General features: G+C 43.1%; 2 protein-coding genes across 6 annotated transcripts in view; one reads left to right on the top strand and one right to left on the bottom strand.

Moving 5' to 3' along the window:
• The window catches only part of scube1 (signal peptide, CUB domain, EGF-like 1), a 99421-nt gene extending 94704 nt beyond the window's left edge, over positions 1–4717 (bottom strand). For 4 of the 5 annotated variants that reach the window (XM_042078407.1, XM_042078408.1, XM_042078404.1 and 1 more), the window contains exons 1-2: positions 4557–4717; positions 2102–2230 (exon numbers count right to left, since the gene is read on the bottom strand). In XM_042078407.1, the coding sequence (XP_041934341.1) occupies positions 2102–2230; positions 4557–4644 (217 nt within the window). In that variant the 5' untranslated portion in view covers positions 4645–4717. The remainder of the gene's footprint in view (positions 1–2101; positions 2231–4556) is intronic. The other variant, XM_042078405.1, reaches the window with a different exon arrangement.
• Positions 4718–5939: 1222 nt separating this feature from the next.
• On the top strand, positions 5940–17609 carry samm50l (sorting and assembly machinery component 50 homolog, like). The gene is made up of 15 exons (XM_042078426.1): positions 5940–6112; positions 6473–6583; positions 6978–7079; positions 7228–7315; positions 7430–7536; positions 8020–8150; positions 8371–8458; positions 8612–8740; positions 10280–10351; positions 11463–11549; positions 12182–12252; positions 12672–12739; positions 13991–14137; positions 15705–15846; positions 16312–17609. The coding sequence occupies exons 1-15, from the start codon at positions 6092–6094 to the stop codon at positions 16355–16357; spliced, it is 1410 nt and encodes a 469-aa protein (XP_041934360.1). The 5' UTR covers positions 5940–6091; the 3' UTR covers positions 16358–17609.
• The last annotated feature ends 1960 nt before the right edge of the window (positions 17610–19569 follow it).

Below are 19569 nucleotides of genomic sequence, written 5' to 3' on the forward strand. Positions count from 1 at the left end.
TAGGCAGGTGGGAGTACATTTCATTTCAATCTCATAAAGAGATCTACCGGGATATTTTCAAAACGCAGCACTGCCAATGCTTGTTCAGGGAGACATACGCACAAATGAACTTTGTACCCAGGACAGGTAGCGCCACAGGATAAACTGGCCTTTTTCAGGTCTGTGAAGTAACTCTCTGAAGATCTTTTTCATGAGAGGCAACACACACACACACACACACACACACACACACACACACACACACACACACACACACACACACACACACACACACACACATAGCATACAGTTACTTATTCCATGTTAAACTGCAGCTAGGAAGCTAAATCTACTCAACTAAGTTTTCCATTCAACTGAGCATGTGCATGGACCTTCAAGCAACAGTATACACACCTGCCACCCAATCCTATAGGGATGATCACTCAGCCATACCACCTGAACTGGCTGACTGACTGACTGACTGGCTGACTACTAACTGACTGGGAGCCAGAGGAGAGGCCCAGTGAGAAATGGCAAAGCTTGTGTAGGCTAGTGAGCTCAGGTTTGGGAGAGTGGACTGGGCACAGGTTTGGAAGAGTGGGTACAGGTCTGGAAGAGTGGGTACAGGTCTGGAAGAGTGGACTGGGCACAGGTTTGGAGAAAGGGGACTGGGAGAGGAAGCCAGACCTCTCCATTCAGAAACCAGGTGTGTCAGGGACCAGCACACATCATGGCAAGCTACTTTAGAAAACCACATATATAGCTCAAAAACAGCACTAAATCACTGTATGAGTATGTGTGTGTTTGACTGTGCAAGTACGTGTCTATGTGGGTAAATGAGTGTGTGTGTGTGTGTGTGTGTGTGTGTGTGTGTGTGTGTGTGTGTGTGTGTTTGACTGTGCAAGTGTTTGTATACGTGTAAGGGTGAGTGTGTGTGCATGTTTATGTGTGCATGTTCTTACCGGCGACACAGGTAAACAGATAAATATACTAAAACTGCGATGCACTGGAAAGGACTCCTGTATTAGCTCTCACAGTCTCCCACAGACGCATATATAAGTAGGCTGCATTTGAATAGGCCCTGCTCCAGAGAACCAGAGCAAACAGTGCAGTCTGCATCTCGAACCTGATCTCGTGAGCATGAATGTTCCCTATAGCCTCCCCTGGCATGGGAGGTAGGTCTCTTACGGTAAGTCGGGAGTAAGCAATTTGAAGTATTGAATCACTTTAGAGTGGCGAACATGATGGGCAGGTCATTTTGAGCAGGCATAGTTAAATGCAAAGCCTGTGTGTGTATGTCGGTGTGTGTTATGAAAATGTGTGTATGCCTTTATGGCTGTATGGCAGCTTTTCCGTTCTAAGCAAATGTGTTGCTGTATGTCTGTGTGCATGTCTGTGTGTGTGTGTGTGTGTGTGTGTGTGTGTGTGTGTGTGTGTGTGTGTGTGTGTGTGTGTGTGTGTGAGTATAACGATAGTATGTAACAGTGCAGCCTTACTTGTGTATATGTGTGTATGTGTATTGTACTTTTGTTTGTGTGTATTCATGTGTTCATTTGTGTATTTGTGTGTATGTGTGTGTGTGTGTGTGTGTGTGTGTGTGTGTGTTAACTCCAGCTGTGGCGTGCTCTCAGGCAGAAAACGAGGGGGAGGTGTGAAGGCACAGCCAGGTGCTCCCCCCTCTCCCACCCCCCTCTGGCTCACACCTTCCCAAGTCCACTTCCTCCACTCTAATTAGGAGAGTCCGTGGGGGGGCCCCGGGCAATGGGAGGAGGAGGGGGGGGGGGGGGGGGGGGGTGACGGCAGTGATGGTGGTGGGGGTGGGAGCTACTATGAAACAGCTGGATGACCTGCCATTAGCCAACCATGCCTCATCCACCAGTTAAGACTGGCAGACAAACACACAGACGCACACTTCAGAGTATATAACAATGGCCACACGTCAAGAGCAATTGCATGCACACAGCTACACAGACACACAGACACAGACACAGACACAGACACAAACACAGACACAGACACACACACACACCCAAACCAAATGACCATGTTAACAAAATAAAATGCACATACTCAGAAGCCAGTTTCAACACACACACATGCGTGATATCAGACATATGCTCACCTTCACATTGTTTCCCATCTCCTTTGTATCCAGGCTTGCAGATGCACTTAAAGGACTTGGGGGTGTTCTGGCAAATGGCGTCAATGTGACAGTCGTCCGTGGACTCCGAACACTCATCTGTGTCCGGGACTAATCAAAAAGAAATTCAAGAAAGAGAGAGAGAGAGAGAGAGTAAAAAAAAGAAGATAAATAAATAAAAAACAGAATCAGTATGCTCGGGCTGTCTGCGAAACCACAACAACGTCTGTGGTCACTTCCCACCGAAGAGTGACTATTACCAAAATTGCACGAATAATTTTCTCATTTGCGAGATTGTGTTTCTTTTGCAAATCAAACCCTGAATTATCTTGTGCTTTCAAAGGAGAAGTGTGCCAGACTCCACACTCCAGCAGGACACCAGTTATTAGGGATGTTTTTATGGTGAAAAGAGGCACCGGAAAGATGGAAAAGCATGACTGATGCAACTCAAATTATAGTGCAATCTGTCCTCTCTTTAAAATCCAACATTTAGGGAAATACATGCAAAAAAACATAGAGTGTTTCACCATAATTGCACACCAGCAAACTAGTCAGAAGAGAAGCGTTACTGCAAGAATTAATTACATTTCATACTTTCATCCAACTGGACATCAGTTTTGGACTTGGAAGCTGTTGGATCTATTAAATAGATTTTATTGTATTATTAGCATAAACACAAAAGAAATGATCAAAACTAGACCTCAACAGGACACCACACATATAACGTTGTGCAAACTTCGTGCCAAACATTGTGCAAACACAGAGAGCTGGGGGGTGATGGATAAATGAGGCAGTGGACGGACATGTGGAGAGGCGCGGCCGGCGCCCTCGCTCGCCTCCCAGCCCGGGAGGATTCTAATTGACATGGTTATTGTTCGAGGGGCCAAGGCACATCTGGGGCTAAACCCCGGGGCCAGCCCCGCTTATCTCAGTGCCTGCCCCGAATTGATGCAGATTGATGCGAATGGGCGCTTGAGGTCTCCCCTCTCTCTCTCTCTGTCTCTCTCTCTCCTTATCTCTCTCTCTCTCTCTCTCTCTTTCAGTCTGTCTCTCTGTCTTATTTTGTGCCTGATCTGTCTGTCATTTGTGTTGGAGACGGGGCCGCAGTTTACCCCACTGCTCCAAATCTCTGCGCTTCATCTGTGTAAAAATAGCCGGTCTCAGACAGGCATGGACCCATAAGCCCTGCGTTTATTTCCAACCGCCCGCTCTGACGAGGGGTTAAGCCCCCCGCTCCCTGGCCCCTCGCCCAGGAATACAAAAACGCCAATAAATAAACAATAAAAATGAAATTACAATATTTTTTTTATAGAGTGGATGACTGCTCAGTTTTCTCCCAGACAAGAGGGGGGGATTAAAGGAGCAATAATGTTGGGGGCAGTCAGAAAAACAAAAGACAGAAAGTCTTTCAGTTATGCAGCCAGCTTATAGCCTGAGGATATGGAAGCAGGTATACAATGAATGTACCAGAATGAAATAAAGTCTAACGGGAGTGATTTTTAAATAATCTAATGAAATGAACTCAACATAAAGAAACACTGGCCAACTTGCAGCGCAAACAAATGAATTGGTTACGTGAAAATTGGATCTTGCCTATCCATCATTCAAGGGTTAACAAAGCCCACTCGATCACCCCTGGGTACATGTCTCGATATTGACTTCTCATCCCCGGCATGCACTATTGGGAATCACGAAGCGTGTCGCCGGCTGCTGAACAGTGGTCGATAACTCGCTTGATCGACACCTTCAGGGACCGTGATGGACCTCAATCCTGCTCCCCGCTGCAGTCCATATGGACCCCCCTTTGAGGCAGGGCGCTGAACCAGAAGAAGATGCGCGGCATCAGATCACAATCACGATTCATTCAACCAGACCAGAGAAAACTGCCTCGTCACACATCGCCTCATTAAATGGCACCTTTTTCACAGATCGAGCGGCACCGTGGGCAGGGTCATTCCAGATGCGCACCGGCCATTCACGGCGCTTCTGTTCCCAATGCTCATTAGAGAGAGACTTCGGGGAAGCCGCCAGGAATTAAATGAAACTTTTAAACCATGGTAAATGCTGGACATTTAATCGTGGTAATACTTACTATATGGCCAATATTATTGTTTTACGCACGCACTTTTAATTTCCGATGCGGCTGAAGCCGCAGTGATCGCACCAGTTAGGCAATCGCATTTAGGACTTTCTCACTTCAGTGTGACTAGACTGAGCAATTCAAAAAGTTAATGCAGCACTAATTAGCTTACATATTAAATTGCTAGACAAACAGCCACACCACTGAAAATAAACTCTACTTTTTCTTTTTAGAAACTCTTCAGATACAGACCAGCCAAAGACGACTTTCCAAGAGAAAATCAGGCATACTGAGATATGTTATAATGAGTGGAGAGACAGTGAGAGAAGGATTGAAAGAAGAGGCGAATCCTCTTACCTGAGAGAGCCACGTTTGCCATTGCACCGCAAGTATTTATGAGGGCGAAAAACAAACAAACGTCCCAGGAAAAACAAGCACTTCCCATGTTAAAAGCGGTGATTGAATGCAGTTTTTAGGTTGTGTTTCTTTGATAAGAGGACCGTTTTGGTACTGGCAGAGGGAGTGAGGACACAGAGACCTCCGCGCGGCACGCCGGCTCCTGATTGGTTTGCACACATTTGAGGAGGAGATTGGAGGTGTAAGAGAGGGGGAGAGAGAAGAGATAGAGCAAGAGAGAGAGAGAGAGAGAGACTGATTCGGGGAGAAGAGGAGGAGGAGGGAGGATAGATTAAATTGGGTGCGACCACTGTGTCTTCTTCCTTTGGAAAATGTAATCAATAGATCTCTTCTCTTGCATCCATGGACACGGGCAAATAATATCATTATTGTTCTTCTTGAGCATCAATTTAAAGGTTAGACCCATGTGAGGCAGACGTTTGTTTCCGTTAAGTCGTAGAGGCAATATGGGCATAGACATGCTATTCAGTTTGGGGAGGATTAAATTATAGTGGCATTTTGAATTATTCCACGACATCTTTTTCTAATGTCTTGTTAGACTGTATTGCATAGGCCTATCCACTTTCTTACTTGCCAGGGCGTCATGCCAGACTCCTTTATAGGCTAGCTAGCCTATAGGCCTACTTGGTCATTTAGTCCTTTGCTTTTCCCAACGTTGAAAACAGCCAACCAAATCGAATGCAAGATTTGGCAATTGCTTCTTGTGGCGTATATTTGCCGTAAGACTATGTTTTCTCGGGATGTTGTAATTTCTGAGGAAGGTAGATTTTTTTGAAGGAATCTCACTTTGGGCTTGGTTGCGCAAACTATGATGCTAAGGCAAGTCAGAGCCGCTCTGAGGCAAGTGAGGTCATAGTGCCCTCTGCTGTTTGTAGGCTATGCTACCCAAAATATTGAGCCGCACGCTGAAAGCTATGACCTGCTGTGAGTAGGGTAAGACAAGTGTTTGAAGAAAGTGTGTGTAGCCAATCCTTATGTGTAGCAATGTCCAAAATATCAACCTACCATTCTCGGCTCATGAAATGAGCAACAAGTGCAGAGACATCAAGCAATTGCTGGCTTAGTAGTATAGTCACTATTATAATCTCATAATAAACTAAAGGCATAGCCTATACAGTATGAGAGCGTAAGCACTGTTTGGTTGACTCAGCTTGGGCTTCTTTGTCCCATTCCCACCCCCCGCTGGGACACTGCAGCAGTGGGTCTGTAGAAGAGGCCATCTGCATGTATGGAATGGTCGTTCACGAGGCGCGCTCCCTCAGTCTGACAAAATTTACCCCGCCTAGTTTAGAATGACAGTAATCCTATTGTGACCAATCAGAGCCCCCGACAGACCCAGCGTCTGAGTGTCATGGCGTCTTCCTTGAAGGGGGCTGGGTCCACTGCTGAATAACAAGAGATTTTTTGCGTTTCTCCGATTGAAACGTCGCTTCAACATATTTTCAGGACATATTTATTGCAACGAACGATCCAGCATGGGGACTGTACATGCCAGGGTAAACATATTTCCGATTAACTCAAAGCGTCCTACAATTGAGAATGACCTCTCCCCTCTTTTGTGTAGCACACTTTGCTTGCTAGCTCGTCCAGTTTTCCATTTCGCGTCTGTCAGACCCAGCCGTCGTATATATGGGTTGTTTAACTGTATTGTTAGTTAACGCTGAATTCTTGACTGTATTTCTGCGTTAATATGCTGTACAGTTGCACGACCAAATGAGTTGTATATTCCCTAATGTATGAACATGGGAAAACGTAGCAGAACTGTGACTGTCTAGCACGATCATGGAAAGTGCTCACATTGTCTGTCTTGACAGTTAGCTTTGAGGTACTGTTAATCTAACTTGTTCGTTCTCTAGAGTTTGGACCCGCTGCCAATGCAGGGACGCGACTTAGGCGTCAACCACGACGATATGGAGGGCATGGAACCAGAACAGGACACGAAACAAGAAATTCTGGAGAACAGAAACGTAAGTGCGACCTGTCAGCTTCGTGATAAGAACTCATTTCTACCTGCTGTGTGAGGTCCTCTATAGCTACTGCACTCCCAACCAGACAGTGTTGCAGCCTTTGTAACTTACATTGTAATATTACATAATTTCCACAGGGGTCCTAGTTTGATGAACAGTACACACTAATATTGCTGCAGGTTTTCTACTTGAAAGCTACCAATGGATTTGGCATAGTTAAGTTCAGTAGCATGCGTCTCTGAACGACAGCTCAGAGATGCAATATGTGGGCTATAGCCCTTAGAGAGAGTTTGTTGTCAAAGCTTGTGATTTATAAGTAATTTATTAGAATGTCATGACAGCTTTATGCATGTAACAGTATAGTATGGTGTGGTTATTTAACGCTGTCTTTCAGGTTGTTGTTCAGCATGTCAACATTGAGGGTTTAGGCCGAACAAAGGAGGACTACCTGGGGTACGAGATCGCCGAAGTCTTCGATGCCAAGAACTTGATAGACGTAAGTAGTGAAGTAGAGAAAGCAGTGAGTTGTTTGCCCTCATCTTTGGGCTCCAGTATATCATAGAAATGCAGTTTTTAAAAACAAAAATAAAAAAATAATAATAATGGCGTGTTAGTGTGTCAGCCTCTGCACTCTGTCTCTCCAGGTGATGAAGAAGTCCCATGATGCCAGAATGAAACTGCTCCGCCTGGGCATCTTTAAGGAGGTGGAGGTGCTCATTGATGTCTCTGAAGGTACCTGAAGCACAGATATCCATGCTTACGGGATGTGTGTGTACTACAGGTGTGTGACATGCTGGTGTGTGTATTGTAATGAAACTATTTCTGTCTTTTTTTCTTCGTCATCAGGCGCTGATGCCCTGCCCAACGGTCTAGACGTCACCTTTGAGGTGACTGAACTTAAAAGGCTGACTGGCAGTTACAACACAATGGTTGGAAACAACGAGGGCAGCATGGTACGCCACACACACACACACACACACACATGTAGATGTTAGAATGTGATATAACTTTAACCTTCATAGAACACTGTGAAAATGTATACTAATAATACGTAAACAAAAAACAAAAACTGATATCTGAATATGGGCAGAAATGAGCAGCCAATACTCACATTTTCATAAACAAGCCAATCAGGTGCCATATAACCAATGGTCATAAATGATGTCATCCATCCATGGATTGGCTGATCCTCCCAGCAGGAAATCATCAGCTCATCCACCAATCCACATAGATATCACACAGACATGAGACATGTGCAATGTTTTGGCGCTCTATAAGTGTTATTAAATTGAAATTGACATCATACGTTTGTGTTTAATAGTGATGTGACACCTAATTGGTTTGTTGTGAATGTGATGTGTGAAGAAGTGAGCATTTGAATATGGTGGCTGAAGTGACCCCAATAAATCCTGACCCCCTGTTTTTTCTCCTCCCAGGTGCTGGGTCTGAAGCTGCCCAATGCTCTTGGCCGTGGAGAAAAAGCGACCTTCCAGTTCTCATATGGCACAAAGGAGACCTCCTATGGCCTGTCCTTTTTTAAGCCCCAGCCAGGCCATTTTGAACGCAAGTAAGCCTTCTCACAGCCACAAATCTCTTTTCTACATCTACTACACACCAAATGCGCAATAGTGGCTCATTGAACTTACCATTTCCAAAACCTGCATAGGTCACCTGAATGTCATGCATTTTCCATCCACATTTGAATATTATCTTTACAATGGTTTACAGGTTTAAAAGGTAACTGTTATGTAAAGTGTGTGTGTGTGTGTGTGTGTGTGTATCCCCAGCTTTACTCTGAATCTCTATAAAGTGACTGGCCAGTTCCCTTGGAGTTCCCTGAAGGAAACCGACCGAGGAGTCTCCACAGAATTAAACGTATGTGGCTCACGTGATCGTGAAAGTGAAATAGTCCTGTTCAGTGTGTCTCACGTGATCGTGAGCCACAAAAAATAGTCCTGTTCAGTGTGTGAAACCTTTTTACTGACCGTCTCTCTCTCTCTCTCTCTCTCTCCATCTGTCTCCCTGCAGTTCCCCCTGTGGATGACCACACACACGCTGAAGTGGGAGGGCGTCTGGAGAGAGCTGGGCTGTCTGGCCCGCAGTGCCTCGTTCGCTGTGCGGGAGGAGAGTGGACACTCGCTCAAGTCCTCTCTCTCGGTACCGTTGCTGCCATCCTCAGGCCATGAAAGAGAAATCTCTGTGGTCAGAAGTGTCTAATGTGTCACAAATGAGGAGTTCAAATGAAAGCTCAGACTGGGCATAAAATAGCTAAAATTCCATCCTACAAAAAATGACAATTAGATTTAGTCCCAAAGGCATGCTTAAAGGAGAATTCCGGTGTGATATTGACCTAAAGTGTATCGAAACATGATACCGAGTGTGAACGTATGTCTCATAGCCCATCTCGGCTTGTCCCCTGCACTCCAAAATCTGGCGCTAGTTAGCCGATGCTACCAACATCTTTTTCAATAGTGGTGCTTCGGCATCGGGCTAGCCATGCAAATAAATCACTGTTTTACACCCATTTACGAGGCTCAATGTATCTCCACACTTCATCGGTAGTCTTCCGAGGGCCCTGACATTTAAAACGAGACATTGAGAACTTTGAAAAAGCACTGGTAGTTTACTTACAAGACGATTTATACAGACAGTATCTTCACGAAGTTTAGCGTTTGCAGCCATCTTGAATTTAGTCACGATAAGTCGAGCAACGAGTAAGAATGAACAGCTATGATAAGGGATCAGATTCCAAAAATAATTCAGTGGAAATGCATGGATTCCAGTTGATGCTACTGGAAGAAACTGGAATCCATGCATTTCCACTGAATTATTTTTGGAATCTGATCCCTTATCATACCTGTTCATTCTTACTCGTTGCTCGACTTATCGTGACTAAATTCAAGATGGCTGCAAACGTTAAACTTCGTGAAGATACTGTCTGTATAAATCGTCTTGTAAGTAAACTACCAGTGCTTTTTCAAAGTTCTCAATGTCTCGTTTTAAATGTCAGGGCCCTAGGAAGTCTACCAATGAAGTGTGGAGATACATTGAGCCTCGTAAATGGGTGTAAAACAGTGATTTATTTGCATGGCTAGCCCGATGCCGAAGCACCACTACTGAAAAAGTTGTTGGTAGCATCGGCTAACTAGCGCCAGATTTTGGAGTGCAGGGGACAAGTCGAGATGGGCTATGAGACATACGTTCACACTCGGTATCATGTTTCAATACACTTTAGGTCAATATCACACCGGAATTCTCCTTTAAAAGAGACTGAAAGTGAGTTTGCTTCGTCTTGCTGGTTTATAAACAGAAGCTTTATCATCAGCCTTCCAAGAGGTTGTCACCAGTTCTGAACGAAAAACCGTTGACCAGTATCACGTGCTGAGCTATTTTTACTGCACACCGACCAGCCTGGCACAGGATGCTAAATATACATCTAGGAGGTATAGGCCGTGAGCTGAAGGCCTGGTGCTTCTAGGATCTGTGTAGCGGTAAATGTTGATAAGCCAGCCTTGTCCATGAGCAGACAATACTCTTAACTGCAGGCAGCTGTTTCGTCCCACTCCCTTTATATAGCCTTGTTAATAGCTGTGGCATACAAGACTGCGCTACTGTTTGACATACCGTTTGACATTACAGCACACAGGCTGAATACTCAAAATGGCCTTTGACGACCGTCTTTTTCTGCTTTCCTAGCACACAATGGCCATAGACACCAGGAACTCTGCTATCCTACCCAGGAGAGGTGCCTTACTGCGGCTCAACCAGGTGTGTGTACCTCTCCCATTCGCCCAGCCTTAAAGGAGAATTCCGGTGTGATATTGACCTAAAGTGTGTTGAAACATGATACCGAGTGTGAACGTATGTCTCATAGCCCATCTCGGCTTGTCCCCTGCACTCCAAAATCTGGCGCTAATTAGCCGATGCTACCAACAGCTTTTTCAATGGTGGTGCTTCGGCATCGGGCTAGCCATGGAAATAAATCACTGTTTTACACCATTTACGAGGCTCAATGTATCTCCACACTTCATTGGTAGACTTCCGAGGGCCCTGACATTTAAAACGAGACATTGAGAACTTTGAAAAAGCACTGGTAGTTTACTTACAAGACGATTTATACAGACAGTATCTTCATGAAGTTTAGCGTTGCAGCCATCTTGAATTTAGTCACGATAAGTCGAGCGACGAGTAAGAATGAACAGGTATGATAAAGGATCAGATTCCAAAAAAAATTCTGTGGAAATGCATGGATTCCAGTTGCTGCTACTGGAAGAAACTGGAATCCGTGCATTTCCACTCAATTATTTTTGGAATCTGATCCCTTATCATACCTGTTCATTCTTACTTGTCGCTCGACTTATCGTGACTAAATTCAAGATGGCTGCAAACACTAAACTTTGTGAAGATACTGTCTGCATAAATCGTCTTGTAAGTAAACTACCAGTGCTTTTTCAAAGTTCTCAATGTCTCGTTTTAAATGTCAGGGCCCTCGGAAGTCTACCAATGAAGTGTGGAGATACATTGAGCCTCGTAAATGGTGTAAAACAGTGATTTATTTGCATGGCTAGCCCGATGCCGAAGCACCACCATTGAAAAAGCTGTTGGTAGCATCGGCTAACTAGCGCCAGATTTTGGAGTGCAGGGGACAAGCCGAGATGGGCTATGAGATATACGTTCACACTCGGTATCATGTTTCAACACACTTTAGGTCAATATCACACCGGAATTCTCCTTTAAATCTGTCTTTGGATTATGGCAGGAAAACAAACAGACACTATCTGGTCAGTGGGGTCATGGAGCATGTTTGTATGAGGCTTGGCGGGTTTTGTATTGTTAAAGGGACAGCGGCTGAAAGGGTTTGTGTCGTTTCCTGTTGTAGGAGCTGGCAGGCTACACAGGTGGGGACGCCAGCTTCCTGAAGGAGGACTTGGAGCTGCAGCTGAACAGACCCTTCCTCTTCGGATCGGTCAGTATATCCACCCATCCACTCAGAAGCCTGATGTCATTGCATTCACAGTTTTTCATTGTCTGAGATTTTCCACCAACTTCAGGTGTAATTGACCATGCTGCTGTGTCTACTTTATAAATCGGGTCAGCTCTGTTTGCGGTTTCAGTTTTGCTATTGCTTTTGTTTTGTACTTTTGCTAATACATTTGCCTTTGATCGTTTTCCCTTCCCACTTACTATCATTACATTGGTATAATTGCATAGAAAGAGTTAGTTAGAGGTGGTTTAAATTATATTTTAGTTCCCAGTTGAAAAATTACCTAAAAAAGTTCCTACTTGGAAATACATTCCTCTCTTTAATGTGTTTTTATGTGTTTAAGAGGTATTGGTTTGTGTAAGGCAAAGTATGAGGATGCTGGCATGCTGAAATATTCTAGTTGGTTCCAGGGACTGTTCAAGAGTTATATCAAGACGTGAGAACTGAAGAAATGTATATTGTCCTGAGAATGGACAACAGGGCTAATGCTAACCTAGAGTGTTAACGTACCCCTGACGAGGGTCTGTGAATGGGCAACAGAGCTAATGCTAACCTATAGTGTTAGCGTCCCACTGACGAGGCCATATCCCTGATGAGGGTCTGTGTTCTTTCAGGTCCTTTCTGCCTCTCTCTGGGGAGGGATGCTTATGCCTATTGGGGGAAAGCCGTCCTCTATCGCCGACAGGTCAGTTGTTCCTGGCTTTAGGACAATTCTTGCATCCGCAAATACTATGTGTTGTTGCTGTGGTATTAAAGCAATTAATATGGCTATAATAAGTACATAAATGTAACTGTCTGTCTATAAGAGCTTAGTGTCTGTGATGTTAAGTGTCTGATCAAATACAACCATGTGACGTTTGTTAAACTGATGATTGAATTAATCAGAGAGGGTTAAAGGATCCTATTTGGCTCATTAAGCCTGTAGAGAGAGAGAGAGGGCAATTGAATACAGATTTACTGTCACAATACATACATATGACATCGAAGAATTGAAATGTTAACATTAACGTTGCAGCCTTCACCTAGGCCTTTGCAAGTGTGTTAAAATCCTCAATACGGTCTGTGAATCTGCCCTGATTGGATGTTTTGCTGTCTCCTTTGCAGGTTTTATCTGGGTGGTCCAACCAGTGTGAGAGGCTTTGGAATGTACAGCATTGGCCCTCAGAGTGAAGGTGAGCAGGAGAGCTGCCATCTTACTAATGTAGCTGCCCAATACCATCCATCATCAGGCTAACTCCTGAACGCTGCAAAATTCATCTTTTGTTCATTGTTTTTCTTTATTTACCTTTTTGTTTTGTTTTTCTTTGTTTTCTCTTTTACCGGATTGAGCTACCTCTTTGTGTAACAACAATTACCACCAACATTGTTGTGTGGCAATGTCATATATCTATCTATCCAAATAACTATATACAGTACATCATACAACAGTTAGGATTTATTCATTTGATTGGACAAGAGCATTCCATGAGTGGAGAAATCCAGGCACAACCCCACTTGAACTTGAACTTGACATGAATATTCCTGATGACCTTTATAGCCATGGGGATGCCCTTTACCAACCCCAACCCCACTCCCAATCATATTGCTAAAATATACAACAGTTAGGTCCGGTCGAACTAAGTATTCATTTCTGATTGGACAAGAAACATCCCAGAGTGGTGCCACTCGAACTCTTTACTGCTGGTAATCATTCTGCATTTTACTTTTAATTGTCGGACACAGAGATTCCATTCATTCAAAGCGAGAGAGCAGCGATTTCATACATTCACATTTTACAATTATTGAGTGAGAAACTGGAGGAAATGGAGTAGGGAGATTGATCAGATTAACGTATATTACGTGAGTACAAGCGAGTGTGCAAATTATTGTGCACATATGGCCTATCTCACTCTATTTGGCTGCAGATTTACTTTTTTCCAGTAGAGGCCCAGACTATTGATTGGAACTACAGGTGCATCTAAACAAAATTGAATATTGTGGGAAAAGTCCATTGTCCTGCCCAGAGTGAGAGATTAAAGGCTCAGGAAACCATTGTCTGTGTTTTGACTTAATTAGCTGATTAGAGCTATTCTTGGGTCGACATTTCTGTATTATAAATTCTTTATTGTAACGTTTTAATATACTTGAATGGTTTAAAATATGTATTTACTTTAAACTTGATTAAGTCAAGACAAGTCACTTTTATTTATGTAGCACATTTTTGTGTGCAACCCAAAGCGCTCAATTAGTTGTAAGTGGAACTGTTGTATAAAAGCAACCAGGCACTCGTGATTGTGGCACTGGTAAAGGATATAACCCTGGATATGTCCTTTACCAACCCCACTCTCACTCGTGCCATGTTGCTTAAGTATTTAACAGACTGACTGAGGTGAGCTGCTGCCTGTGTAATACTGTATGTGTGTGTTTCTGCATTGTCCACTCAGGTGATTATTTGGGCGGAGAGGCCTACTGGGCTGGCGGGCTGCACCTGTACACCCCTCTGCCCTTCCGTCCTGGCCGGGGCGGCTTCGGGGACCTCTTCAGAACACACTTCTTCCTCAACGCTGGAAACCTCTGCAACCTCAACTATGGTCAGAGCAAGAGCCGCACTTTTTACATTCTGGGTCCTAATTTTATCCATGCAGCTGGCAACACGGTCAAAGCTTATTTATCAACTTATTTTTTATTAAAGCAAAAATATTTTTTATTTGCAAAAATATTTTTTGCTAATTTGATAACATGACCTTGATTCTATGTGCAAACGTGTTGGGTCTGCGTATTGTTGGGGTGTGTTTGCATACAAAAACGGGAGCTCCATGTATACATGGCTTCCTTCAAAGCAACGCCTTTTCCATGAAATGGTTTCTAAATGTTGGAAATGCTCATGAACCTTCGTCTCCTCTGGGGTAAACCGCTGCGTTGACAACCAGAGATGTGTTGTTTCCGCCAGTGCATAATAATTTCTTAACTCTGTGAAAATGAATAACATATCATTGTACAAACGAGTTTCACCAGGAGTGCTGCTTGGGTGTAGAGAAATTAGTACTCCTCTGGTGCTCATCAGCTTAGAGATCCAACACGATTTCAAATTTAGTAGTGAGTCTGAGGCACTCAAGAGGATACTTGTAAGTAAAAAGTAACTTGCCCTGAAGAAGGCCATTTTGGCTGAAACATGTTGGCATGATATTAATTGATAGTCAAGCTCAATAAAGGCTTTTTACTTACAAATATCCTCTTGAGTGCCTCAGACTCACTAGTAAATTTGAAAACATATCATTGTGATTGGTTGATGAAAAATGTACCTCACTGACTGCGTTTAAATGCACTTCAGTATCCCAGTTATGAGGCTTATCCCGATTTTGATCATACTCAGGATATGGTGTTTACATGAACACAGAGAAACCCGGTTATTAATATCCCAGTACACATGATGAATACTAGTATACTGGTTACCAACAATACAGTTCTATTGGCACTCCTTCTAATGTTTCTAATGTGGTTTCTAATGCAATCGCGCAATTGCCAGAGAAACCGTGATAAGGTGTATACATGGAAGTGTCCCGGTTTCTTTCGGAGTACTCCACCTAGCATAAGGGCTTATCCGGGGTTCTGAAATCGGGGTATGATGTTTACATGCGCAAATACAAAAACGGGATACTTCAAAATCCTGATCATAACCGGGATACTAAAGTGCATGTAATCGCAGTCATTGTCACTCATTTCCATCTAGCTTTGCCTCAATGAAATTGATAAATAGGTATCCCTTCCCTTCCTACTCCCCCTGGTGGCTGCTAATGCAGGAACCCCTTCTGCTATGCTTGATGGGACTTTTGTGTTTTAATTGGAAATGAGTGTCAGTTTAGTGAAGAGTTATGTTCACTCCCAGTACTGGAAAAGAAATAGGAGTTGCCATACATACCACTAGGTGGCACTGTTGTCATATTTCAAAACAATTGGAGTGATTTCTCATTTAAAAATCATACCACATTGACTGAATCAAATTTTCTACAGTGTGCTTTTCAGCACAAAATTATGATCTGTAGGTGTTGTTTTTTTATTTTATTCAAGAAAAAAATACTGCAAGACATCAGGAACCTAGAAAACAGACTGTTGAATGAGGGCAGGAAGTCTAATGTGTCTCTGTCATGCTGTGTGTAGGTGAGGGACCGCGGGCTCACCTGCAGAAGCTGGCCGAATGCATCCGCTGGTCCTACGGAGCGGGCATCGTGCTCCGACTGGGCAACATCGCACGCCTGGAGCTCAACTACTGCATTCCCATGGGGGTCCAGAACGGCGACAGGTAGCAACTTAACACAAGTGTCAGAGTTTAGGTTATCCAGTGTAGGTTAGATACTGTGTGAATTGCATACAAAATGAACACTGAATGGAGTCCTTTCTCTATGGTTATGTTTATCGTTATTGTATTTAACAGATGCTTTTATCCAAAGTAACTTAAGCCCACATTAAGCAAAATAGTAAAAATATGAATAATATCAATAACAAAATCATGAAATAAACAAAAAAAACATAAATATACAAACCATAACTCTAAGAATTTATTTCTAGTCAATACAGACATTGCACTATTTCTCACTATTTTTCTTTCTAATTGTATATTTCTTAACTTTCTCTTCTTGTTTAATTCCTTTTAATCTAAAATTTTATTTTCTCTTTTAGTCTATTTTTTTACTCAAATTCCTTGTTTGTATACACAAACCTGGCCAATAAAGCTGATTCTGATTCTGATTTCTACCTCTCCTCCCAGGATATGTGATGGTGTGCAGTTTGGTGCTGGAATCCGTTTCCTCTAAAAACCCTCCTATCTGTCGTGGCCCTGGTCCTGCCTCAGAGAATCCTGGGAGAGCCTGAGAAGGAGTATGTGACCTTTGACCTGTTCTAGTGAGAAACCCTCACCAAAGGAAGCCCCCAGCATGCACACACACTCCTGGGGTGTGCCCCCCCCCCCCCCCCCCCCATCCACCTTTTTTTAATCTAGTCCATTGAAACGAGCCTGTGAGATTTCTGCCATATTTGACTTCTGTTGTACCTGTGCATATCATTGGCTTAAGAAGGTAAAGGTAGATGTATTCATGTATTTGAATTTGACAAGTGTATGTTGTGTACAGCTTGGAAATCTGACAGAACTTGCTTGTATGGATGTATCTGGGAGTTCCTGAAGTGGCTTGACAAGTTTTGTTGACATTTACCTAGACATTCTTGGCAACTTTTTTTTTTTCTTTCTTTTTGCATATACATGAAATGGTACCTTGAAAACAGGAGTTTTTATAAGCAGTTCTGTTCTGTGCATCAAGATGTTGCACTCTTTGAACAACGGATCAGAACAGAGGCAAAGACCAGTTAATCTCGCACTCCTTCAGTCAACAGACGGTTGTTAAGCTGTGGCTCTGTGTTTTTGTGTGTGCTCTTTCACTCCCATTTCTCCTCCCCTGATGTTTGTGTTGAAGCTGGCCTATGTATCCCCTGGGCATTACCACATACCTTCTTTCCTCAACGGACACTACACCGCCTCAGTCTTTTAGGCCAGAACGCTAAAATGGTAGAAAGTTACGGGACCATCGTTTCCCACTCCTCCAATAACAGTTGTTTCATTTTGCCCTCCCCTCCCCCCCCTGTCCCCCACACCACTGACCTCAAGTACCACTAGGAAGAGTAGTTACAACACCTCAACTACAGTCTAAACACACGGCCGTTGTTGATCAAGTCCCTGTTAACGGCACCTTTTTCGAAGCAGTAGTCGTAAGTTTCAATATTAAAGCACCTTTTTTTTTTTTTTTTGAAGTGTCATTCAGCAGTGAGTGTGCAGAGTCGTCCGTAACTCCTGCACCTCATGTCAAATCCATATGACGAGTCTACGCGGATTCTCCTATAGGTTGAGCTCAAAGGAGGGGGGTCAGAGGTCATCTCCATGGCAACCCTCTGCGGGCTGGGCGTGAATGCTATGAGTGTAATCCACCAGCAGTGCTCTTACTGTTAGTCCTCTTCAAGATTTCACGTCAGAATTGTTAATTATGCACAGAAATAAAATCACTTTTTGGTCCCCCATGTCATGTGGTAGTGCTTTGTTTGTGCAAAACTCATTGCAGATCGAGTGGTCAGAGATTGCTTTAATCGAACATTCAACACATGTATTTACAAATATTCACATTCTTATCAAGTCATCAGTGTAGCTTGGTAGCTTTATTTTATTCACAAATGAATACTAGAAGAGGGCACAGCCCATTGCTAAGGACAGTGGTGCACCAAAGCCAGCAGAGGGTGCTAGAGCCAGGTAGTGAAATCAGATAGATAGATAGATAGATAGATAGATAGATAGATAGATACTTTATTGATCCCCAGGGGAAAATCAATGTGCCATCTCCCGATGTTAACAAAAGGATCAAATACTTGGATCTGCTCCAAAAGGTCATGGGGTCATGGGCCCATGCTCCACTAGGTTTCATGAAAGTCGTGCAGGTAGGTTTTGTGCAATCTTGCTGACAGATAAACAAACCAACAAACAGTGCTGAAAATATCCTTGCCATACTGTACGTAATAAAATAATATAATTGGTTTCATCTTTGACCTGTCATAATGTTGATAATGGGTACATAATGAGAAATGGCAAAGTGCAATAATGATTCCAAGTCCTGGTAATTTGGATACCGTTCATAATACCCTTTGACTATACAGATACATTTTGGATAATGTCCATAACATCCAAACACTGACTATGCAGAAACACTTAACAGGTAGTCACTGTCATGTGATTTCTGTTCCCAAAACCAACTTTGAATTCTTACTCTATTTGGTTTATAGCCAGGACTGACTGCCAGGGAATAAATGAATGGAAAAATCCATGAGAACACTTGCCAGGTTGATCCACAGCCAGGAAAGTGGCCTTGAAGAGTTGGGTGGACATGAACGACATACTACTCTTAGAGCAAGTTATATAAGAGGTTGTGCTTAGAGCACTCCTAGCATTTCTAGCACTGTTTGGGAAAAGATAGGTATAGTGCAACACAGACAGAAGCTAAGAGACTGTGTAATGGTGTGATCCAAACCAAAAACCACTTACAAAAAGTCTTCATGTGTGAAAATGTACAAGTGAAGCATTTAAACTAAAGTGACTAATTGCAAATATAGCCTACCAGAATACCACAAAACAAACCAACTGAGACTGCAAGACAGTGAAAAAACAACTCTTATGTGTTGGATAATCTATCTCTCTCTGTGAGTGTGTGTGTGTGTGTGTCGATGACCTGGGAAGAATCATGATTAAAAACCTTTGGCCAAGGAAACCTGTCTCAGGCAGTTTGGTGTGGATTGGTGCAGCATTACTGCAGTCATGTTTGATAAGAGAGCTCACTGCTCTGATCAAGAGGCTGGGAGATGTGACAGGTGCAGGTCACCAACACAGACGGCTGTAACACTTATCACAGACTATTTCAGTCTTTTAAAATGAAATGATAGGCCCTGTTAGAGAAAATGCAATAATTCCTCAAATCAACGTTAAAGCCTTTTAAAGACAATTAAGGAGATGGTGTGTTGATAATTAATTGTCCAGGCCTAGGCAATTATGATATGAAGTGAGATGAGAGCGAAAGCCCGTCTACGGGCTTATTTTTCTCTGTGAGAGCGCAATCTGTTTAGTTTTGGTTTAACACGAGGAATATAGGTCAAATTTAGTTCATCGATGGTGGGCGTGGAAATTCTTAAAATATGCCAATAAAATAAAATAATGTTGATAAAATGCATGTTATGTTGATAAAATTATGTAAATTGTGTTGAGGGTCATGGGGATGTGGAAGAGGTTAAACAATTAATTTCTACTGAGTGATGGAGCTGCAGTAGGTTAGCAGCAAACGCATCATTTGCGTTAGGCTCCTGAGCCGCTCATCAACCGTTTGGAGCCGATACTGTGTTCCATTCAAAACATCAGAAATACTAATAATGAGATTTAACATAAGTCATTAACGAAACCGCACGACCACTCCCGTTGAGGAAGTGTACGTCGTGAGCGCGC

Source organism: Alosa sapidissima, chromosome 22 (genome assembly GCF_018492685.1).
Source record: "Alosa sapidissima isolate fAloSap1 chromosome 22, fAloSap1.pri, whole genome shotgun sequence".
NCBI classification, from domain to species: Eukaryota; Metazoa; Chordata; class Actinopteri; order Clupeiformes; family Clupeidae; genus Alosa; species Alosa sapidissima.